The sequence below is a fragment of the Rissa tridactyla genome, chromosome 1 (genome assembly GCF_028500815.1).
Source record: "Rissa tridactyla isolate bRisTri1 chromosome 1, bRisTri1.patW.cur.20221130, whole genome shotgun sequence".
NCBI classification, from domain to species: domain Eukaryota; kingdom Metazoa; phylum Chordata; class Aves; order Charadriiformes; family Laridae; genus Rissa; species Rissa tridactyla.
In genome coordinates, this window is record NC_071466.1 from 21,441,264 (window position 1) to 21,466,252 (window position 24,989).

General features: G+C 42.3%; 1 protein-coding gene across 1 annotated transcript; it reads left to right on the forward strand.

Moving 5' to 3' along the window:
- The first annotated feature begins 310 nt into the window (after positions 1-310).
- FDX1 (ferredoxin 1) lies at positions 311-16,392 on the forward strand. Its single transcript, XM_054216990.1, has 4 exons — positions 311-622; positions 6,405-6,529; positions 9,253-9,382; positions 13,806-16,392. The coding sequence occupies exons 1-4, from the start codon at positions 453-455 to the stop codon at positions 13,918-13,920; spliced, it is 540 nt and encodes a 179-aa protein (XP_054072965.1). The 5' UTR covers positions 311-452; the 3' UTR covers positions 13,921-16,392.
- Positions 16,393-24,989: the final 8,597 nt, after the last annotated feature.

Consider the following 24,989-nt stretch of genomic DNA (forward strand, 5'->3'; position numbering starts at 1 on the left):
GGGGGCCTAGGCAGCACTGAGGCCTCACCTTGACCTGAGCCGTGACAAGAATTCCCTCACAGACCCAACCGGGGAGGACATGTCGGGCTCCACGGGACCACCTTCCCGGGAAAACTAGGGCTAGGGCTTGGATTTAGGAACTAGAGAGCTTTCACCAGCCTGCGGTGCGGCCTGAGGCAGCAGGAGGGAAGCTGACGGAAAGACGGCGGCAGCTCCCCAGCCGTGCGGCGCCCTGCGCCTTTTCCGTACGGCCCTGCCCCCTCCCTCAGCGCATGGCTGCGCACTTTGCGTAACCCCGCGCGCAGTCACCCTCTCACCGCCGCCAAAAGGGGGTGGGAAGCGCGCTGCGTAGACGGCTGCGAGAATCGCCGCGACTCGCGCCGGAGGCGTAAGCGGTGGGACTTTGCCCCTGTGCCGGCGCGGAGGCCGCGCACTCCCGTCCTGCCGCCGCTATGGCTGCCCCGGCGCCGGCCCGGCTTCTCCGGGCCGCCGCCACTTCCTCCCGCCGCTGGCTCTTCTCCGCCTCGCCGGCGGCCGGGATGAGGCCGGGCTGCGGCAGCCCCCCCGCCGCTGCCCTGAGGGCAACCCGACTGTTCAGCCTCTCTGCCCGGGCGGCGCTCAGGTAAGAAGCTTGGAGCCGTGAGGCGCCGGGCGGGCTCCTCACGTCGGCGGCCGCCTTCCCGCCGCGGCAGCGCTGGGACGAGCTGGGCCGCAGCCTGGGCCTCGGCGCTGAGGGCACCTGGGGCCAACGGCCGCCTGTGGCACGGCCAGGCCGGGACGGCGCTGCGTGACCTTCCCGCTGCCGCTCGGTTCCCGGCTGTGCCCCGTCCCGCTCGGGGCAGGTCCCGGCCGTCTCCTCGGCCCCTGAGGGCCGCGGTGCGCCCCGGCTCTGGCCGTCCTGCTTCCGGCTGCCGTGGCAGTGAAGTGCTCGGCCGGGGGACCGTCCATCCGCCTCCCCCCGTGGTGTTGGTAGGGCGAGCGGTGGCCCGCAGGCCTGTGCCGGGGGCTGTGGGTCGGCCCAGGGTAGGCACCGCACCGACCCACCGGACTGGTTAAACCCTAGGGCCTGCGTGATCTGGGGCCCCGTTGGAGAGCTGATAATGTTATGAAAAGTTAGACTAGGGTTCCTAATGTTCAGACGAGTTTTGTGAAAGGTTGTGACCTTATCAATGTTGCATTTTCATGCAATGCAGCGCTTGCTTTTTTTTTTTTTAAACTTTTTTGGTGAAAGTCTGTCTAGGCTTGTGGTAGAAGTACAGCACGTATCAGAGAGAGCCCAATACTGAAGGTCTCTTCTGCCTTTGGTATAGTTTTTCCTAACTGAAGAGCACTTGTGCATCCGAATGTGCAGAACCCCTCCTCTCCTCACCAGTGTGCATGAGTAGGCGTTTAAAAATGCATTATGTCTGTAGACGTTTAATATTCCACAGCCCACAACTATAGATTTTGCAACAGCGCATGTAGTCAAAGACTGTGTTTATGCATGGCCTTCTGGATTGCAGCTTGTATGCTTGAAGATAGGTCAGAGCCTACAGTTGACTTCCAGTATTTAAAATACAGAAGTTTTAAAAGCCTAATTTACTTGGTTGCCAGAGAAGTTTCTTTGACTTGGAACAAGACCTGCAGTCATCTGCCCAACATCAGGGGTGTTGCCTGGCCTGTTTCCACAGGGTTAGTGCCCTTGCCATCAACCCTGTTTCAATAGTTTGCTTTTAAACTTTCCTTTAGAGGTTCTTTTACAGCAGGTACTTTTAATATGGAGAGACAAACTAACTTTTTAGTCAAGGATTCCCATATGAAATAGGTAAGTTGCTAGTTTAGATCTTTTCTCTGAGTGACCCTGCTGACTGTCTTAAAAATAAGTACCCACTGAGTGGGTGCCCTGACCATCGGTTATTTTGAGGTTCCTGAATAGCAGTTTTTAATTCAAAAAGTCAAAAGATCTTTGTAAAGTATTGTCAATTTTTAAAAAGTTATTAAAATTACTGAACAGGGTAAAAACGTGAGGAAAAAGAATACTGAAAAGGGAAAACACTTCCTTACCTAATAGTAATGTAAGACCTGTAATCCCGCAGGTATTTCACAAACAGACTGAACACAGATTGGAATTTATTCACATTCATTGCGCAAGCATACCAGCAAAAAAGCTCACAAACAAGTACTTCAAATGTATTGTTTATATACTCCACATGATAACCTGGCTGAGTGAGTTGGGAGAAAAAGAAAATCCTTGTGTCTTTCATATATTAGTGTTTTCTCCATTTATGTGCAAGTTGTTTTCTAGACATCGTGCTATTTGAGACACCATTCCTAAACTTTATATAATCAGTGTTAGTCCAGTAAAAAGATACATCATTGTTTGTAATAGTAAAATAAGCTGTATTTGTGTCTAGGGGATGAAGAGCTAGCTATCTAAACCAGCTGACATGATTCTTGTGAGTAGAGGTTCTCATGGGTTGTGATGAAGGTGTTGTTTTCATTTCCATTTCATTCTTTCTCTTGCTCCATTTTTATCCGTTATCCTCCCTTTTCATTTGGTGGTGAACAGTGGTTATATCAGAATTCTTTTAAAGCCATTTAGGTAGCTGTACAATATTTTTGGTGCACGACATAATTACTGTATGTTTTAAAGATTAGTTCAGATTTATAACTTCTGGATTTTAATTGAGGCCTGTACAGTAGTTTTGTTCATGGAGCTTTTCAAGTAGGGCTGTTAGATGTACCATTTAATAAAAGAATTGGAAATAGAGTTGGTCTCACCACGTGCAACACCAGGCTACAAAACATCTTTATGTTTTGTTTTGAGGAATGCAAGAGGTGATTCTTAACTTGAAAGTATTAGCTGAAGATTCAAAAGGATGCTTCTTTTAAGGGGGAAGAGGTAGCTGTCAGGATTGTTGCAGTACTTACCCTTTTTTGCGTAGGAGGGACAATGAACAGCGTTTACATTTCTCTGGTGCTCTTCTGTGCGTTTGCAGTCTGCTTAATTTAGAGTATCCTAGAGAAGCTTGATAAAAAAGCTGATAGTACTCTGGCAACCATATGAAGAAATTAATTGTATTTTACATCTGGTAGAAAGGGTTCATCTGTGCATGAATTGCGATATTTATGCTTTATGCAGATTACACAAAATGTGCACTGTTCTTCCTGATAATCCTGAGGCTATTTATGCTTGCATTGACCTGGCATGCGTTTCATGTTAATTGCCTGTGACTAGTTCACAGTATGGTGGTGTTTATTTCTTTTTTTTCTTCATGCAAACAATGTCTGAGTAGACAAAAGCTACCTTACTTGAAATTTATAAAACCTAAACATTGTTTCGTGCAGGTGTAATTGTCATTATTTTTTTAATGGTATCTCCCAGTCATTGAAAAGATCTGGGCAGTATGTGTTTTGAATGTGTGACTAGAATGATTCTTATGTACCCATGCTTCTGAAAGTATCTTAACCACTCAGGCTCATGCACAATAAAGCCTCAGTGATTTTTTTTTTTTAATTAAATATTTTGGCTATGTGAAGAGTAGTTAAGATGGCAATAGCAGAAAAACAGATCCTACTGGAAGACTTAAGAAGGCTATATCTAATGTTATTACAAATAAATAAATTTTAGTTTCAGTTATCAACCAGGGTCGATTAGGTCCCATATAAAAGATTAATCACTGTAGCAATCTTTAACAAAAATCAGTGACCTAGTGGCGGTGCTTTGTTTTGTCCCCTTTCTGCATGCCATGCTGGTTAGGCAGCACAGCCACAGTGCAGTTCCACAACTGGCTGAAGCTACTGTAAGGTTGTTATTACTGAAAAGGGGATCCAACTCCTGTTTCCTCATTTTTGTTGTGGGCAGTGTCACTTGCAACAGTTTTGCCAATTCAGCTGGGACTACTTTGGTTTTTATGGTTGACTTTCATCCAGATTAGCAAAATGAGTTGGTTTGTGGTAATACCGGTGTAAGGATGAGATGATGGCAGGGCAATTTGGAGTGGGGATCACCCAAAGCCACACTTTTACATTAGAAAGAGATTGTTTGAAGCTGATCATTAAGCTTAGATTGTGTTATTGCATCATAAAGTTGCAGTTAATTACATCAGTTTAAAACAATTGTGTAATGGGCCAATCTGACTGTGTACCGGTTCTGACATTCACATGGCCATTGACCTGTGAAGATTGAGTTCCAGCTGGTTTTGTTTCCAGACCTAGTTTACTGCATGTGTGAGTGCTGGAGATAGAAGGAACAAAGAAGGGAGGGCAGGACCGTTCTTCTCATGACAGATTAAAGTATAATCACAGGTGCAGACAGTTGCAGGTGTGTTTTGAAAACTGGGAGGGAGTTGACTTGTCTTTCACAAGGGTTTCAGTGATCCAATGGATGGCCAAACAGCTTGCTGTTTGGTCCACATAACTTTTGATCACCTCATCCTATAATAGAGTGAAGGGTATGTTTTGGATATGGAACAATATTTAGTACTTGCCATGTCTGTACCTTGGGCAGAGTATGCCCGTAAATGCAAGTACATCTTGCATTGTGTCTTCTGTCAGGGTTGCATCTGTCATGTTGACAGAAATATTTCAGTAAATGAGAGTGCATTTAGCTGAGCTCCAGAAGGGCTTTTTGAAGCAGTTTGAAATTACAGTGTCAGTGGTTTACTTTGGCTGTCAGAATATGAACCTATACCTTTCCAGACACAACCTAAACCCATCAGTCTTAAAATACTAGTGAAGGTGGTGAATTTTGTACTATTATATCTAAGAAGTGGGTTCTTGTTTCCTTGGTTGTGCTGTGGGAGGTGTTAGCACAGCAGAGGAGCAAAAAGGAGAGTGGAGCGCTAAATTAAACCCCCACAGAATGGTTTGCTGGAGGTGGTCCTTTGATATCACAGGTGACTGCAGCATTAATTACATTTTGTAAAGATATATCTTTAAGATTGTTGGATCTTATTATCGTGCATGCTTCAGTTGCATTCTGCAGGTCAGCAAGGTCAGCCCTTCATTATCGATTATAATTTTGGAATCAATTTATAGTTAATAACAGCTTGTGGCTGCCTTCTGGAGAATGGACTGAGGGATGGTATGACAAGAATTGAACATGACATCATAATGAATCACAGTGTGTACTGCAGCTGACTGAGCTTACAGTTGTGGCAAGTATATTAAGTCTAGAACAACAAACATTTGTTGTTTTTCAAAACAAGCTAGGACTCAGATTGCTAAAAACACATTTTCTTTTACAGCCAGTTCCAAAAATAACCTGTTTACTGATCTTTCAGTATAGCCACTTCCAAATTTTTGCTTCAATATTCATCTCTACAGATTAGAGTTTTACAGGGGGTGACTTGATTTTTCTAGCTTGTATGTTTTCCATATGATAGATCACTCAAGGCCCACAGTTACTAAAAAGATTAAAGGTAATATTAAAAATGCTGTTGTTAAATGTGGATTTCATGTTGAAACATAGAATTTTTGCATTGGATTTCAGTTGTTCTATTTGTATCTCTCATCTCTTGGCAGGTTTCTTCACTGTCCATCCAACGAGTTTTTCTTGTTTTGATCACTTACCATAGGAAAGAAAATAGTTTGTTTAAAAACAAACAAACAAACTGCTTTATTTGTTAGTATTTTAAAAGCTTTCCTTTAATTTGCATGTGAAATGACATAATACGGAACACAAAAACCCTCTATTATTTTCCATATTAAAAGCTTTAGTCTCAAGACATTGTTATGCAGACTGCAAGAGAATTTTTTCTTAAATATAATTGTCTGAAAAGCAAAGTGGGAAAATACAAAGCCTTCTTTCTTTGAAACCAATGTCAAAACTTTGAACTTCACTGGAATTATTATTTACAAGGTGAAATCCTAACAGAATCTGTGCTTGAAAAAAGCAGAATGCTTTTGGAGAATTTCTATTTTTGGGAGGAGAGGAGAACTAAATTTTGGAACTAATAAAATGAAATGCCTTGAATGCTAAGCAGAAATGGGGAAATTTAAAATTTGTCTTAAATGATAATGACAAGAACAATTAAAATTTCATAAATCCAAAGCAAGAGTCCGCAGAAAGGTGCGAAGAGAAGTATTTAAAATAAGCTCTTTTATTTGATAAAAATACAAATATTACGCCTAAAATTAAAATAGGTCTAACTCTCTTCAGTGAAAGGCAAAACATCAGGATCCTGTATCTTTTGTCTAGGGTTAAAATGCAAACCCAAGTCTTCTTATTTTTTCATGTCTCTCTGTTCAGTGTACAGCAGTAAATGCCTGTACCTGTTACAGTTTCTAAAAGCCAGTAAATTAGGTTTCTGTATTCTTAGAGTTGATAGTGGTTACTGGTTTAGTAGTATTCAATCAGTTTTAAAGATGTAAAAAATTCTAGAATTTTTTCTTTGATTCCATTATATACTTTTCTTTTTCAGCTCAGAAGATAAAATAACTGTTCATTTCATAAATCGTGATGGTGACAAACTAACAGCCAAAGGAAAACCTGGGGATTCACTGCTGGATGTTGTTGTTGATAATAATCTAGACATAGATGGTTTTGGTAAGTAGATTCACCGAGTTCTGTATTCAATGTCTAGAAATTATATTCTATTGACACTTTATTCGTAAATATTTATAGAATCATAGAATCATTTATGTTGGAAAAGACCCTTAATATCATTGAGTCTAATCATAAATAAGTATTGATTTATAATTTATTTATAAAACCTAGCTGTACTTTATTTGAATTTTCTCCCCATTTTTTCCTGCAGGTGCATAGAATAATTTGGGTGAGGTTCCAGAAAAATATTTGATTTGACTGTTAAAGGAGGAGGGGAATGTGGACAGAGTGCTGTCAAGGTGGAATCTGAAAGATGCCACCTCCAGACTCTTCTGAGCCAAAAGGTTCTGGAGACAACACAAAACTGGTGTACTTGTAACAGTGTCTGGTTAATTCTCTTTTGCCATACGGTCTCAATTTATTATCACTTTTTGTAGCACAAATTGCTGTAACATTTGAGTGCTAAGTGAAAGAAATAAACAAATCCATGTCAGTTAGCAGGGAGGAGGAAAATGTTTAATTCTTATTAAAGGGTTGGGGCAAAGGAGGCCAATGCCCTAGTGAAATTCTAACTTGGTCGAAGTTATGACACCTTCCTATTCCTTCAAACTTTTGAACTTTCCATAGTAGGTTCCATTGAAGTTGTAGGATTCTGCCCATGCAAAGCAGTAGTATTTTGTAATGGCGGTTAAATACCTCAGGACAGATATTTACATTAACATGAGCCTAAGAATTAATAGTACAAACTGAAGCAGGAAGCAGAAGTACAGTTTGTATGGATGAACGCATAACATAGAGCAATGGGAGAAAAAAGAAAAGTACGCTAGTGTAGCACAGTTTGAAATCTGAGGCGTATTTTATTTAAATGCAAATAAATTTCACTGATGGTAATAAAATCTTTGGTAAGATTTTTAAATCTCAGGCTTATGTCTGAGGCATCTCTTATGTCTAGAGTTGCATACATTTGGGGAAGTAGAATATTCTCTTAAAAATCTGTGATGCATTGGGATAACTAGCTTTGTATCACATATTAATGTGATATATAGGCTTATGGCTAGTCTGCTTGTATTCTACAGTAAATATTACTCAGCTTGTGTAAATATCAGCTATGTTAAAGCATTGTGTTAAAGTGGGGGGAAAAAATGCTCTCAAATTGAAGCCAAACTAAAAATTGGAGATGCTGTAATGATCTTCAATTATAACATATGCTGGCCTATTTCAATAATAATTTTCTAATGAAACATCATACTAGGTCAGAGAAATAATGTAGTGTAAATAATGTAAAAACGTTATGTTCTCCGTTTAGAAAAACGTAATGAGGGGGAAAAATGGAATATCTAGATCTTGCCTACATCTGTCGCTAGAGGGCGTCCCATGTGCAGTAATAGAAATACCTTTGTGCAAAGATTTACAAAACTGTTGAATGATTCCGCTGCACTCAATTTGTTTGCTACTGCCAGCTTTACGGTTGCAGAGAGACCTTCCACTCTTCAAATAGACTGGTCAGTGGGTTTTGTGTTATTTGCTTGTGGGGGTTTCTTTCTGCTTCTCCCCCAACGTTAAAACACTTAAGCTACTGGTACGACAGTTTTACATTATTTGGCACTTTATTTAAACTCTACTTTTTCACGTGCATTTGTACGTACTTGAAGGCGTGCCATGCTCACCTTGAGTATGTGCTTTTGATACTGTTACTGAATGTAGCAGCACGGTGTTTTCTGTATGGGTCTTGTGGTCTCATGATGAATCACACCGTTTTCATAGTAGTGGTTATAGGGGCAGCCTTGCTTCCTTTTGTTTCCATACGAGTACAAAGGTGATGTGGTCACAATACTCTTGGTTTTGCTTTCCCTGGAAATAAGTAAACAAATGGAACTCAGCTACTGTCTTACCTTCTTCTCTCTTACCAATTTAAATCAGAGGTAGGGGTTTGTGTGCCCCAACCCCAATCTCCACACAAGTATGAAGAGTTCCGCTTTCTCCTCCTCTTGAAGTTGCATGCTTCGCTTTCAACAGAGTGGAGAACTCTGTGTCAGCCCTATACAGTGACAGACAAATTTGGTAGTATTAAAACTTTTACTGTGCTGTGACCTAGTTGCTCCAGCAGGTAGGTGTAGTTGATGCTTGTTCTGTTCAACCCTAGCAAATTATTAAATCCTTGGCTCGGTCTGGATTGCCTAGTAATATGCGTAGGCCTCTTCAACAGAGAACTCTAGCCTGACCTTTGCTGTGAATTAAAGTTTTATTGAGTCAGAAGAAATATCAAGTATAAAATCCCACCTTCCTGTACTTCTGAGGAATTTTTTTGCATAGCAGGTGTCTTCCGTTGAACTGCTTGAGGAAACCTTTTCAAAGCCATGGGAAAGAGAGGGATAGAAGGATCAACCTTGGAAATAAATTAAGTAGTGTTGATTGACAGCACTGTCTGCTTTTGCATTCTTATAGTAGAAAGCGTTTCTCTCTTTAAATGGTAGAAAGGGAATTAGTTGAGTATTTTCACTAACTACAGCGTTCAAGTAAATCTTAATGTTGTAGGAACACTATTGACAGTTGTATGCAGAGTAGATATGTGAATGTGGGAATATATGAAACATTAATTTTACTAATCAACAGAGATACTTCTTGTACGAGACAAACACTTGTTTATGAAGGATTTCTTCTGAAGTTCTGATGTAATTTGAAACTTGGATTTTCTGTTCACCTTGATTTTTATTTTTCTTTAGGTGCATGTGAAGGAACACTAGCCTGTTCGACTTGTCACTTAATCTTTGAAGACCACATATTTGAGAAACTAGATGCAATTACTGATGAAGAGATGGACATGCTGGACCTGGCATATGGCCTCACAGAAACGTAAGGCAACATAACACTTCACTATGTCAAAGAATGGAAAGAAGGATTTGCAGTTGGGGCAGTCCAGTATTCTTAGAATGCCTAAATCAGCTTTTAATGAATAGCTGGATTCTGTTATGCAAATGAGGCTGCCGAGTTTAAATATTGTTTATCTGAATTCATATTAAAAAGATGTCAGTACTGTTTTTTGTAACTGGAGAGTGGCAGTTGCCAGTACTTGCTCTTCAGGGGTATCTGATGCAGAAGTGTCAGATACTGACAAAAACCCAGTTCTTTCAACAAAAACTTTGTTGCTGCTCTTGTGTGTGAATTTTCTTGTTTTTGTTTCCCTTCCCTTCTGTTTTCTGTCTCTATTAGTCTGTAGCTAGTTAATGTATTGTGTGACTCTGTTTACAGTAGTATTTTAGTTTTGGCCAGATCTTCTTTTCACAGAATCACAGAAGGGTTGAGGTTGCAGGGGACCTCTTGAGGTCATCTGGTCCAACCGCTTGCTCAAGCAGGGCCACCTAGAGCTGATTCCCAGGACCATGTCCAGATGGCTTTTGAATATCTCCAAGGATGGAGACTCCACAACCTCTCTGGTATTTATGTTCATTGATAAGATCATCTCCCTGAGCCTTCTTTAGGATAAACAGTGTCCCACATGGTAGCATCCCCAACTTGTCATGCCTTGACTCATGTCAGAGTGCTCTTGGTATGTACAAGCCAGATTCCCTTTAGCATGAAGCTAGTCCCAAAGTGTGCTGTAATTGCTAATGGATATTTGAACGCATAGGATTAGACTAGCAGTAGTCTACAGTAACCCTCTGTTCTACATCTTCCCCACCATCACACGCCTCGTAATTAGGGTGTCACATCCTCATCACAGCCCCATTCCTAGTGGGCTGCACTAGTTGCTGGTGTACACATAGCCTTGTATCATAGAGCATACCCACATGAACAGTAGGCAGCTGTGCCTTACAGGGGGTTTGTAAGTCCTTCGCTTCATGCTTCAATAGAACTGCTTGTTGAAGTTTTTGAGAATCTTTCCAGTGATGTCAGAGGGCTTTATACCTGGCCTGTATAACATAGGGTTTTTTATGTCTCTGCAGAGAAGTACTCTGAATTAACTCATTTTATCTCGTTACACCAGTAATGTTACTACATGAGAGTACATTTTTTCTCACTTCAGCCAAATCTTAACTTTTCTGGGAGGTTGTGAAGGCAAAGAAGTCAAGCTGTGAGAAACTTGTTTCAGCTTCTTCTGGTTTATTCTTTTTCTTGTCTCCCTGAAATCATTGTAAAGCCTATTAAGTGTGAATTTACTTTACTCTTACCATCTGCCATAATTCTCCTAAGAGTAACTTTTATGTTCTGGGCCAAACCGATTCCTAAATAGCTCTGGAGGCCAGTGATCTAATAGAAAATGTTTTTCTTTGTCTATCTTCTTAGTTAAAGGTTTAAAGCAAGGAGTTTTTACTGAAGAACTGAAAAATAGTAGGAAGCCAGACCTCTGTTTAAATACTTTTATTATTTTCTCTCCAAGTTCTTCAGACCCAATTAAGTTTTAGACCCTCTGAAGACCAATGCTTGTTATATCTATCAGGTTTTTCTAACATCATGTGTTCTTCCTATGGCCAAGCATCTCTCGTGTGTGAGAGGGTGACTTTTATGGAAGACAGAGCTTTGAGTGACTGATACTTGCTATAGGTTACCTGAACTCCTGTGCTGATACAAACTTGTGTAATGGAGATGCACTACTGGTTAAAAGCTTTTTCTTGTCAGTGGCTCTCTGGACCTGGGAAGGCTTCAACCAGCAGCTACCATGAAATCTAATGTTTTTTAAAATAAGGGACTAATTAGAAAAGCTAAAACCGAAATTGCAGAATGGTAGAGATTATTAAAATTAGTAAGATAGGGGGGATGCAAACCCTTGCAAGTTAAATGTTTAAAAAGAATACTGAAGGAAAAAAAATAAGCTGAGAAACAGCTTGCTTAAAAGTAGAAAAATATTTTTGTTTCTAACTTATCAGAAGCAGGAAACTTGTCTGCATGAAGAGCCAATTGGCGATGTAGAAGGTGCACTTAAAATATAAAAAGATAACATAAAAGCAAAGTTTCTCTTGCATTGTTGTCTCTAGAGATGTTACAGGATGTCCATACACCAGAAGGTTTTTTTGCAGAGCACTTCCTGGAGTATCTCAAACCGCAAATAAGTAAAATGAGTAGTAACAAATGGTAATGACTAGGTAGTGTTCACCCAGGAGTTCTACAGGAATTCAAAATGACACTTCTGAACTACTTTCTGTAAGGCTTAATTAGTTGGTTTAAAACTGCTCCCACATCAAAGGAATGGAAGGTAGCAACCCAACTTTTAAAACGAATTCATTGGAACTGGAGAACAGCGAGTCTGATTCCATACTGGACACATTAATCATATGTCTATGGGCTGGTAAGGAAAGAATTCAACAGAGCTTTTGTAGAAGGAAGTAACAGATATGGAAACTACAAATGAGTCACTGAGCATGAAGAAAGATCTTATAGTTCACGTGGCTTGCTTTGGTCCAGAAATTCTTTACTAATTTTTGAATTGCAATGGGTTAAGAGCAAACTTTCTGAAAAGGATAAGTAATTGTTTATGTTACTTAGTGTGGTAAAATCAAAAACTGTCAGTGAAGACATGCACAAGAATCTTGTGCCGCTGAGTGACAGGAAACAAAATTTGGTGTTAAAAGGTACAGGTAAATGCACATGGAGAGGTGGGTAGAACAGTGGCAACTTTGCGTACTTGAAATAGGCCTTGAGCTAGGTAGTGTCTTTCCAGGAATTAAGGTTCGGTGGTTTAAAAGGTAAATGAAACATTGGCAATATTAGGTAGAAACAGGGAACAAGTAAGAAAACAGAAAATCCCAAAAATGGGGGTTCACCATATCTTTTTACTTGGGCAACTCTGACTTCCTGGTTTGGGGTTTGTTTTTCTGTTGTGTTTGTTTGTTTTGTTTTGTTTTTTTAATTAGTAGAATGAAAGGAAATGAAGGGAAGGCCTTTAGAAGCGGTTAAAGGGGGAAAGCTTTCACTCAGGGTTGAATAAATCATCTTTTGCTGGGGGGGGCAAGCTTCTTCAGCTTTAAGGAGCGGCAGAGTCTGGTTAAATATCTATAAAATTGTAAATGCTGTGGAAGAACTTGAATAGGAGATGGTAGTTTGTTTCTCACAGTGTTATTTAGTGCTGTTTAGTTTTTTGTACTGCTGTGTAGCAGGCTCAAAACAAAGGGCATTATTTCACATGAAGTGACACCATTGCCACACTGCAGAGTACGTATGCAGTTACTGTTGGTCTTTAGTGAAAACCAGGCACTTCAGCAAAATTAAGCCTTATAGGCAATGCTGCATATAAATATCAGAAATCACATCTGCCTAATAGTTCTCATTTCTAAAGCCATTCTTATGGATGCATATTCATGAGATTAAGTCTTCTGGTAATAGATGTATTTATACATCCATTCCAGTAATTTGAAGTTGATGTATACAGTCATTTACATAGAACTATTATTTTCCTGTGTAGTACTGAATTGGGAGCTTTAACAACTGTTGGTCACTGTATGCTTGAAAGAGTTCTGTATAGATACTAATGTAGTACCATTTTTCATAATATCTCAGCCTACGTTCCTATACTGATTAAATTATTATTCAACTGCTGCCACAGAACTGCCCATCTTTGCTGACATTTAAGTATTCTATACTTAAGTACCAAGGCATGGACACTGAATTAAAGATATCCCAGCAACAGAAGTGGCTTATGGTGTCTGCAGAATTTTGTGGTAGTACTAAATCTTTTTGTTTTAATTCCTCATATACAAGATTTTTTCATGCTGAATGATAGGTAGAAAAATGACAGATTGTGTCTACTCGGTTGCCATGAATATTTTCTCCTTCCTGTGTTTCTTGTCTCTTCACTCTTACCTTTCTGGTTTAATGACCCAATCTTGAGTTGTTTAATTTCAAAACTTTGGGGTGTCTTCAGACCCTGGCTATGCTTTCTCTGAGGTTTTCGTTGAAATTCATTGCCTTTATCTCTTCAGAATTGCCAAGTCTCCCTTCGGAGATTAAGTGTCCTTCCTTGCAGTTAATTGAACTATTAGCAAACCATTGACATTGGAAGAGTCACCCTTATTATGTGTTGTCTCAGCAAGTAGGAGGTACTCCGTATACAACTTTCCAAGTACTGAACTCTGTTACTTGGTGTGAATCATGATTATTGCCACTTATATCTTTGCATTGATGCATGCAGTTCACTACTGGTCTTGAATAAGACCACGCACAAGGGTGGCTGTTTCTAGATCATGGTGTGTTTGGGATGACTGAATGTTGGAGGCATAAAGGGGTAAATGTTGTTACATATATGATTGGCTAGAACTAATGACAATGTTGTATTTCTCTACAGATCACGTTTAGGCTGCCAAATCTGCTTGAAGAAATCGATGGATAATATGACTGTTCGAGTACCAGAAGCTGTTGCCGATGCTAGACAATCAGTAGATATGAGTAAAAACTCCTAAAACAAAATATCTTAGGGGTTTTAAAGAAGTTTAATTATTTTTATAACTTATTTTTAAATGTGTAATTAAATATGGAAACTTACATAATTGTGAGTTATTTTATATGACTATCAATATTAGATTAATGCTATTTTAATTTTCTTTATAGAACCTCCTATATTTTTACGCTTAAAATGCAATAATACTTCTTATAACAGATATTGGGTTATAAATGTTAGCAAGTGTATTACAGATTTCATATAACGTTATTCTGCCAAAACCTTTAATGACATTTGAAAACTGGATCACTTCTACAAGACTTCTCCTTAAAAACCCCTGAGCATTTCTAGGTTTCAAACCTGGATATGTTAGAGAACAAAACTTGTAAGACCGCATGGGGTCTTTTTAAAGTGTTGTCATTAAAGATGGTGTGCTCAGAGCTAATTCACTTTCTCAGTAGATCTGATACTTCCTCAGCAAATAGTGGACTTTCAGGGTAGGGATTTTCCAGATTTTGGAATCTTAATGAGATGTGGCAAACTTTGTCTTGCAAAAATACTGTTAAAACCATGAAATCTAGGGGCTGATACAGAATGTTGGCACCTGCAGCTTAATCGCTGCTGTGCATCTCTGTTGCCCAAATAGAAGACAATAAACCTCAGTTTAATTGTATTTATGTTTGATGACACCACAAATACGGGGATACACATGGCTTAGAAGAGTAAATCCTTGGCGTTGTCTAATGGGAGGGCATATGCACTGGAGGTAACTGTAAATTCTCGCTCCTCTCTGAAGATGTCTTAGTTGGGATTGAAGAGGGCAGTGTTTGTCAACGTTTGTTCTGTCAAGCTTTGTTCTGAAATCTTTATCTCTTACTTCTTCGGTTTTGAGTTTGTTCAGGAGTCAGTCTGATGTTACCTAGGGCATTCAGCTTGAAGAGAATCCTGGATTCACCTTGCTCCCAGGATCATTTCAGTAATGGTTGATGTGAAATGACCAAGTATACTTAATCCATAAAGATGCACTAGGTTCCCCAGAAGGGGTAGGGAGACCCCCGTGGTGGGATAGGGTGTGGACTGATGATGAAGAGCTTTCAGGTGGATCTTGTTTTAGTCTTTCTAAAGTAGACCAAAATAAAATAATGTCTCTAAGACTATTATCTTCTCCATTTTTGTTGCCTAAATAATTAAATGAAATGGCTGTCACTAATACAACAGTTGTTACAGCTATAAGGTTATTTTAATTTTTCGGGCTTATTTTTATGTATATAACCTGTTTATTTACACTTGAATGATCTAATGCATTCATTAATGCCTTATTTGAACTGGTGACAATGGCATCTAGACATCTTGCATTATATCTATAGGAGAGGAAGAACATTTTTCCATTGTCAAATATTGGGATTATTTTGAGCTTCATAAAAGAAAAAAGTCCCTTTTTGTTACAAAAAGAAATATTAACTAGAACTCTTATTGAAAATAGATTAGTTCAGATGCCTTGATTTCCTGAGTAACTATTTCTGTTTCATGGTGTTCCCTTTGGACTTTCCACTAGAACAAGGTATGCTTAATGTGGTCTGCTCAGATAATTTAATCATATAGCATTTTCAAAATATGCTTCCTATCTCACCTAATTCAAAATATGACTCCAGAGTTGACATTTCCTGGCTTTTTGAAAGACACAGAGAGCAAGGTCAGGGAGAAGAGTGGAAAAAAAATTGGAGAAGTATTCTGAAGCTACTGCTGTCTTCCTCTTCAGCTGCTGTGACTCTAACCATAATTTAGGGATTAGCCTCCCATAATCAGGCACTAAGGTAAATCAGTTCTCACTTTGTATTGCCTTTGTCCTGAATTCATTTATATACAGTAATTATTATTAAATCTTGAACTTATATTTTTTAAATGAGACACAGTTCTTTAGCTTCCAAGAGAGGGAACTCAGGTCATAACCAGATGTACTGTGCATTCTTACGTAGGAAAGACATCTGAGGTTTCAGTGTAGCTGTGGGGCTTGGGGGTAGATGTTGGTGTTTGTTGGGTTTGGGGGTTTTCTTGGTTTTGGTTGTGTGGGTTTTTTTGTTTGTTTTGGGTTGGTTTTTGTTTGTTTGTTTTACTTGCAACACCAGGCACTTCTTGTGGGAATCTTGAAGTGCTTAACACTGTTAAACAAATGTGAAACGGCTCTCCTGTGACAGTCTTCTTTCTAAGCCAAGGTTGTTTCCTCATGCGTTTCCTGTGACAGCTTCTCATTACAAAGACTTTGACTCTCCCATAGTGTGCCTGTGGAAGGAATTATTTAGCACAGCAAGGCAAACAGAAAAAAAAAAAAAGACACTTCAAAGTTCATTTTGAATTCTAGAGGTATCCCATATTGCATGCAAATGGAAATCTCAGAAGGCAAAGGAATTGACATGTAATTCCCAAAATGCACAGCTCAGATCTACTTGTCTCCTTATTGTCAAAATGATTTGCAAATAAATCTTATTTTATACCACTTTCTGACACACCTTGTTTGTATTGATTTTTCGTCCCCTTTTCTCCAAGTCACGAAAGGTGTTTCTGGGTATAAAATGGAACTTAACAGTTAATGATGCACGTCCTAGTGTAAGGATGAATTATTGTGCAATGACACAATTAAAGCATTGAAACTAGTTATGCAAGTATTTGTTTACTTCCTTGTCCAAAGAAAGACTACAGGGAACTCGCTTTCTAAAGGCATTGCCTTTCTTTGTCTAAACATGGAGTGAGTGGGTCTCTTCCGCCTCTCCTCTCAAAAAATGAGGAGGAAATCGGAGTGGGCGCTCTCAGTGCCATACTTGGTAGTGTTTGGTGGGATGTCTGAAGGGGAAGGAAGGAGGTGCCTCACGTTCCCAGTGTCACTACATTTTTTCCTGATGGGGGAAGTTTCCATCATCTGTGGTGCAGGCTGTCACTGGGGAGAGGAGAAGGCATGTTCTCCAGGCAGTTTGTTACTTCTCTGTCAGAAAAACTCCTAAATCTGAAGTTCACAGCTTTTGGCTGCAGGGCTCCTTTAAGATTTAAGGCAGATGTGTCAAAACTTACTTCAGCTTGCCTCCAACAGGGATGTGAAAAGGCTGGGTCCAAGAAAGCTGTGGTGAAAGTGGCAGTGCTTCCCCTGCTCGCTGCTCCAGGCATGGAGAACATTCCCTACAACCTGACTTCGTTTTGCCCTCGTAGAGGACAATGTGATATACAAAGATTGGGTCGACCAAGAAATTCTCATTCTGTGGGAGGAAAAATAAGTAAATCTGGGAGAAGAAATGCTTAAGCTGAGTCACTGAGGTACCAGATAGTAGAAAACGTTGGGAAGAGGCTGCAGCTGCCGTCAATGACTTTTCAAATGACGTGAAAGGGGAACGGGGATTTCCAGCATCATGGGGGGAGGCTATTGTCTTTGTAGGTGGCCACGCAGGTCTGTGGGCTGCCTCAGTGCTCTTTCCCTCCCTGTTGGACTGCCAGGAAAGCAACAAGAAGTGCAGTCTGTACATAAAACAACAGGCATTAGAAGTAGTCCTGAGATTTACTTCCTAATCTCCTGGCCACCTCTTCCTTTGTTATGAAGTTAAATGTTTGGGGTTTTTTATGTGAACTGGTGCACATTCAAAAAGATCTTGTTAAAAGTAATTTCTGGCCAGCAGTGATTTAACATTTGCAGCTGAGGCAAACTCTTCCTCTGAAGGCATGGCCCTATTGCGCATGGAGAAGTATTTCTGGGGTCCCCGTCTATGTGAGCAGTGTTCCCTCAGTCCAGCCGGCCTGATCGCCCTTGTGCCTAACCCCTTCCACAGCACAATGCGGAAGGCATCATCTGGTGCATCTGCTAGGGATGAGGAAGGATGAAAAGGGTTTGAGACAGACTTGGTACAACCCTCCTTATGTCTGCTCAGGTACAGCAGAGCTTCCACCTTCACATTTCTGGCTCTTTTAGAGCACAGCTGTGCTAGAAAACAGGATACCGTCTGAAGTGCCCCCAGCTGGTGCTGAGCCCGGATGGTCAATCCTTGCAGCGATCCCTAGGAAGGGTTAAATGTGGGGCGTGGGAAGAGCCCGGCTGGGCTGCGGCTTCGAATGGAGCTGGTTGCTGTGGAGCCAGCCCGGGTCTCTATAGCTGTGAAAAAAACTTAGGTTCAATGTTATAGTGGAAAAGAGCTATTGCTGGATCACGCCAGGCTGCTGCCGCTCCAGGTACCTGTGCCCAGCCGGCGGCGAGGCTGAGCGGGTGGTCCCATGGACAGACAGATGCACAGACATGCATCGTCCGCGCTGATCAGTGCAGGCAGAAACTACAGTGCTGGTCACCTGCCCTGGGAGCCCCCGCGGGCTGATGGGCAGCCTCTGCCATTGACCTGGGGCTGGTGGCTCCCCGTGACAGCCTTGGGAGCAGCCCCGCCAGGGACTCGGACGGCTCTGGTGAGGTTGTGGGGGTTCCCCTGCCTGTCCTGGTGCTTCTGCTCCTTCACAGGGATAAGCTGTCAGTCCCATAACCTGACGCCATTCAATGGTGGGATGGGACATTTATGGTCTCGGTTTCTCCAGCGCTGCAGCAGGCAACAGAGGACACATTACACATGAGAAGTGATAATGACATGGGACACTGGTGCTGAGTAAGTAACCACTTCCAGATACTCCAGAGAAGTCTGTGGGCACCTGTGGCAGCTGTGCCTGGATTGCAGCTTCGGCTGGGTCAGTTTTCTTCCAGGTGGCAACTGGTGGGCTGAAATCTCTGGGTTTGGAGAAGTCTGTCCTGCCTCACTGAAGGAAATACCAGGCTGTAGATGGTGTTTCTCCTTCAGGCTGTGTTTGATCAAAAATGGCTCTCCTTAATCCAGTTTTGGATCAAACAAAAGAACTTCGATGTTCTTACTCCATCCAAGTGCATCTTGAGCAGGTTTCCAAGGTGGGTTAGCGGCTCATTCTCATTTTACGCTTCCTCAAGTAACAGCCCTGCTTTGCACAGGTGAGCCAGCCCCGGCTTTTGAGCTGGTGAGCGCTCACAGGCTTTACTGGTGATGGTTTGGAAGGAGCATTGCCTTCCTAGAAAACCCTGAGTGGAGGGGAGAAAGGGAAGGAGAGGGGGAGCCGATCACGGTGATGCAGCTGCAGCCTCTCGGTTCCGGGAGGGAGGCAGACGTGTGCCACCCAGGGAGCCAGCAGCGGGTTTTGGCTGGGGATAAAGGTAGAAGGTCTCATCTCCGAGGAATGTTTAACAACAGATGAAAATAGCTGTAAGAGAAAACAAATGGTGTCATAGAGACGAGGCATATGGTGGCCCGGGGTGATGGGGAGGCCCGTTCAGGCCGTGGTTCAGTGCCAGGGGACTGAAGGCCGTCAGGAGGGAGCACAGCAGGGGAGGGCTGAAGCAAGAGAGTTTCTGCTTCACATTTCAGCACTTTTTTTAATTTTTTTTTTTTTCTGTCCTAATTGAGTTGTTATGATCATCACAGCCATCGGATTATCGTCAGAAATTAGAAAAAACACACTGTGTCCTGGCGTGGAGAAGAAAAAAACAATCAGTGTCCCTTGCCTTGGAGTTTCCTGCCCTTTTGGGGCTGCCCTTCAGGGAGAAGGGCAGCACCGGAGCCTCGGAGGTGGATGTCCGGGGAAGCAGAGTGGAGCTGCCCCGAGTGTGGATGTTGTCCTGGCGGGGAAGCTCGGGAGACGGGGATCTCCCTCTGCTGGGTGATGTATGCGGCAAATGTTGTATTTCCAACTCAAACAGACCACATTTGAGCACTGCACGTGAGCTTCGCGTTAAAAATGACCTTAATTAAAGACCTCATTGCCAGTCTTTATCATCTACCGCTTTTGCATTTCATTAAGTGTTTGTCCCTGGTTAAGAAGTTTGGGGAACGTTTCCCTGCTGATTTGCCTGTTACGGTGCTTGTTTTCAGAGGTAAAAATGCCTAAAGGAGGCAGAAGGCATCAGAGACCTTTGCAACGGCACACGGAAATGATGGGGGAAAACCAGTTACTGGGCAACAGGAGCTAATTCTTAGAATAAAAAGTACAGAGTAACCGCAGGATATTTGCGAAGGTATTTCACTGCTTGTGTAACTGGATGATCAGCGCTGTCAGCAGCGCTGGGGCCGCTCTTGGTTTACCATAAAGCCCTGCCTTCACCATAAATAACACACTTAATCCATTTCTGCCTCCTTCCAGCTGAAGCGCCTCTATAATGGCTCTAGATCCCAGGAATTTTGTAACATTAACTTTCCTCCGAGGCTCCGGTGCCAGAAATTCTTACTCTCTGGCAAAATCATTTCCCCAGATTTGAATTTTTTTTTTTTTTTTTTTTTTTGCCAGCGAGGGAAAAGCGAATCCCGGCCCCGAGCCCGCGGTGAGCTCGAGCTGCCTACGCTCAGTGCAAGCACAAGCGCAGCCCCCAGCTCGCGGGCTCTGCAATGAGATATTATTTATCAGGACGACAGGGCTTTCTACGCTCCTTCAGATCTGGAGGGCGTTTGAAAACACACAGGAAGGTCCCCTGGCTGCAAACTCGTGGTCACCCTTAAGCCTGGAAGGAGATTTATTTAAGGAGTTCGTTCCTGGTGTCAAACTCGGGTGGATGCTGCTCTGACGGCGGGTCTGAACCCGTAAACACTTGACCCACATCCAGCGAGGGAAGAAAAAAGAGCCTTTATCCCATCCTTGCCACTTGCTCCCCGACTCTCCAAAACAAACAGGCCGGTATGTTTCGGTTTAGCAAAAATGCTGAAACAAATTACGTGTGGTACAAGTTCACGGTACTGTTTCAGAAGCGAAAACAGCAATATTCCTTCCAGAGCACGCTGAATTTTTAGATGTAAAAATAAACCACCTATCCAGGCCTCGCTGAGCACTGACCTCCCAGTTCTCTCCTCTTTTACTTCCTCCGCTGCTCCCGCTGGAGAACCCCGGATTTATCGGCTGTTTGCCCCCTGCTCCGTCGCCTGCAGCTCCTCACTCAGAGCCCATGACTCCCACTCGCCCAGTGGGTACATCTGCTTTTTGGGTTTGGATTTTTTTTTTCTGCTCAGTTTATGTCCTTTTTGTTGTGTTTCACACAACAGAGAGAGACATCGGGCATCCTGCAAAAATTTCCTTTTTACCGCACAAGTCAATAGTTGCATTAAAAGCAAACTCTGCTTGTTTCAATAATCACTAAATTCTTCAGCTTTCTCTCACTTTCTGAGTAACTGTGGCATCCGTGACAGGACAAGTGGTAACGGGCACAAACTTGAGCATAGGAACTTCCACCTAAACATGAGGAGGAACTTCTTTACCCTGAGGGTGGCAGAGCACTGGCACAGGCTGCCCAGAGAGGTGGTGGAGTCTCCGTCTCTGGAGACATTCAAAACCCACCTGGACGCGTTCCTGTGCAACCTGCTCTGGGTGACCCTGCTCTGGCAGGGGGTTGGACTAGATGATCTCCAGAGGTCCCTTCCAACCCCGACCATTCTGTGATTCTGTGATCCCAACGGGGTAAGGTGCTGGTAGAAATAAAAGCCCCTCCAGGAGCCGGCAGAGGAAAGAGGGAAAGGGCGCAGGAGCAGCTCTGGGCTCCAGAGCCACATCCTTGTGTTTGGGTGCGGGCTCTGGCCCCTCTTCAACCCCCCGGAGCTGCAGGGGGAGCGCAGAGCCTGCCCCCGGCATTACGCTGAGGTACGGGGTCGGTGCAGGGGGAGGCAGAGGAGCATTTGAAGTGGATTTGTGGAGCGCACGCGTGTTCTCAGAGCCACCCAACACCAGCAAACCGCACGTTTCTGGTGCCCGGCTTTTGCCAAAACTCCTCCTGCAAAGTGCTGAAGATCCGCCGGACGGCTGGATGTGCAACAAGAGGCAACTTAATTAGTGACTGCCAAGAAACCTCACATCTGAACAGCTTCACCCGGCGCTGCGTCCTTCATGCTGTCTCTGCCAGGCACGGCTCCCTCTTCTATTGCTATTAACTTTGACAGCCTCCTGAAGAAAAAATTATCCTCATTACTTCTGAAGCAGCAGAAATCCGGAGCGTGCTTTCTCCGTTTTCTCCCAGGTTATCCGTGGCTCTGACGTCACCTGTAATGTCAATGTGCTCTTCTTCTAATTTCATAGCCTTCATATTAGTACTTCTGAAAAAAATCTCCGTTTCTGATAACTTCTCAGGGTCCTGGCTGGGACCTTTTTGTCTCCCAAACTGAATTTCAGGCTGCAGTATTTTCACAATTAACACTTTTATTTTCTCATGGGAAACATGAAATAAACTGCTGTATAAAAAAATTTTTTTTTTCTTGAAAAAAGTGTGAAATACGAGTGTTTTTGTAAGCTTCATACAGTGCAAGCTGTTCGTTTAATTGTCATGTGCAGAAAATCAATTATGTTGGTTCGCGTTTTGGTTACCATTTAATTCTGGTAAGCTCATTCATATCGTTTTCCAAATCTGATAATTACCAAAATTGTCTTTAAGCCTCTCTGTATCACGGGCTCTGAAAGATCTTTTCTGACATTACATTGTTTTCCAAAATGACGGACACCGGGCTATAAACCCAGGATATTTGGTTGGAGAGGTTTGGGTTGGAAGGGACCTTCAGAGATCGCCTACCCCAGCCCCCCGGCATCCCGCGTACTTGATTAGGTATCTGCATAAACTTTGTGGATCTGATCAGCTTATTGTGTACAATTTCTAGTGGATCTGATGAGTTTATTGCAGAACTTGTCCAGATTTTTTGAGGAAGTTAATTGTGATGAAATTTGATGTGTTTTCGCAGATGCCACATGTATTTACATGTATTTACATGTATTTGGAATTTTTCAAAAGAAATCTCCAAGTGAGCTAAGAAACACTCAGAGGGTGTTTTGTTTCAATCCGTTAAATAATTACTGGTACATTATAAAACAGTTGTCATTAATGTTTTTTTTTACTCGAGTACGACACCAGGGGTATTGCCTGCATGTGACATTTTATCATTTTGATCTGTAGGAAAAAAAAATACACTTTTTTCCATTAAAAAACAACAATTTAAACAAGTAAATAAAAAAAGAAGTAGAGGTGTGGATCCAGTCTTCCTGGCCAAGGGTTCATCAGAGCCAGGGCAGAGTGGTTGTGAGTCCATGGCAGGTGGCCACAGTGGCCACTAGACAACCCTTGGCTTGTCTGTAGGGTAACAGAGAGATTTAACAGCGCTTTGGATGGTGCCTCCAGCACCCTTGAGGGCATGAGCCTCCATGGGGACTTCTTGGTACCCATGGACTGGAAGGGGCTTCTCCAAGTCATTTTTGCATAAGAGAATGTGCCAAGCATGCCAAGAAAGCCAAAATTTACCTTAACCATAGTCAGTAATTTTGTCGCTGTCTGGTTGGTAAACTTGAAGTATTTGGGGCTATGAAAGTGGGTTTGATGCTCTTATTTTTAAATATAGTGCCCAGGAGCAAGGATTCAGTTGAAGAGTTGGTTCAAGGGTTATTCTTAATAGACCTTCATAGACCTTCCGGTGTGATGTGTGTGAGCCCAATGTGTCCTGAGTGTCCTGACCATGGCCTGTGTCCTGACCCTGAGTGGTCACCATGGGACATGTTGCTTTAAGAGGCAAAACTTGTGTCTGAGCAAAAGAAAAAAATCTGAAAAACTTCTTCAGAGATCAAGGCTGAGAAGTAGAAATAATACCCATTAGCAGACCACCCAGGTGAAAAAATAGCCGTGTTCATGGAGTCCGTGGTGTCAGAAGCCGAGAGGCAGGAATGGAATGCTGTGAAAGCACGTCTCTCGTGGGTAGCTGGATACTTCTGGGTCTTTATCGGCTCTCCCAGTTAGTCAGTTCTGGTGACTAATGGTCGTTCAGTTTTCACCCAAATAATTTCCACGAAAGCATTTTGGTTGAGCACGGTACCACCCGTGGCTTTTGGTGTTTCTATTATGAGGACACACAGCGGAGCTGTATCGGCTGGTTTCGTACATGCTTTGGCGAGATCAGCTTCCATTTGGTGTTTGTTGGACGAGAGGCATCTTGCTTCTGGTGATGAGATTGGGATGGGTGGGAGGCGCCTGGAGGGCCAGAGAGGTTGTGGGTAAAAAGGTAGTTCTAAGAAAAGTTATTTCAAGGTATGATCTTTCAGCCAGGTGGTAATTATCCAACATTTTTCAAGATATACCCAGAAGGAGGAGAAAACTTATGATCTTGGGTGGGAAGATGGGTCTTTTTGTTTTCCTGTCAGTCTGCATGAAGTATGTAAATACTCAGATGCTATCATTTGTCTTGGGAAATTAAGGAAATTAGAGTGGGAGGATTAGAGACATTTTTAATCACCCCTGGCTCTGCATCCAAGGATTTTTTTCCATGATTCATCCTTATCATGGGCAAGGAACTTCTCTGCTGGACCTCAGAGGGTGCAAACCCCACAGCTGTGGCTGCATCGCTGCAACTCTGTGTTTGCCGCCACTGAAGGGCTGACTCTTGATCTCTCCACTTGTGGATCTCGGGCTGGTTTACTCGTCTGCACGTAGAGGGTTTGCCATCGTGCACCTCTGCCCCCGAGGCTGTGAAACCCCTCCCCACCTGCACTGCCCGGCCTTGCCCTGCCCGGCTGGGGGGCTGCAGCCCAGGGATGGTGCCAGGGCTCGCTGCCAGCCTTCTGACCACTAAGACACCTACGTACAGTACAGTACGTGTGTCCCTCCAACACCCTCCGCCCGGCAAAGTCCATAAGGGTGATGCAGGGGTGATCTGAGGAGCCTTTATGGTTCATTTCCCTGTAATCTCTGGTAGCAGCCTTTTTCTTTCTCTTTCTCTTTCTCTTTCTCTTTCTCTTTCTCTTTCTCTTTTTCTTTCTCTTTTTCTTTTTCTTTTTTCTTTTTCTTTCTCTTTTTCTTTCTCTTTTTCTTTCTCTTTTTCTTTGTCTTTCTCTTTTTCTTTTTCTTTTTCTTTTTTTCTTTTTCTTTTTCTTTTTCTTTTTCTTTTTCTTTTTCTTTTTCTTTTTCTTTTTCTTTTTCTTTTTCTTTTTCTTTCTCTTTTTCTTTTTCTTTCTCTTTCTCTTTTTCTCTTTTCCTTTTTCTTTTCCTTCTTTCTTTCCCTTTTCTTCTTCTTCTTCTTCTTCTTCTTTTTCTTTTTTCTTTAT

What these genes read in the sequence shown, in the direction of transcription:
- FDX1 (XM_054216990.1), top strand. Translation starts at nt 453, where the DNA reads ATGGCTGCCCCGGCGCCGGCCCGGCTTCTCCGGGCCGCCGCCACTTCC. An exon ending in TCTGCCCGGGCGGCGCTCAG is followed by an intron (nt 623 to 6,404) that starts GTAAGAAGCTTG and finishes TTTCTTTTTCAG; the next exon opens with CTCAGAAGATAAAATAACTG. An exon ending in TCTAGACATAGATGGTTTTG is followed by an intron (nt 6,530 to 9,252) that starts GTAAGTAGATTC and finishes ATTTTTCTTTAG; the next exon opens with GTGCATGTGAAGGAACACTA.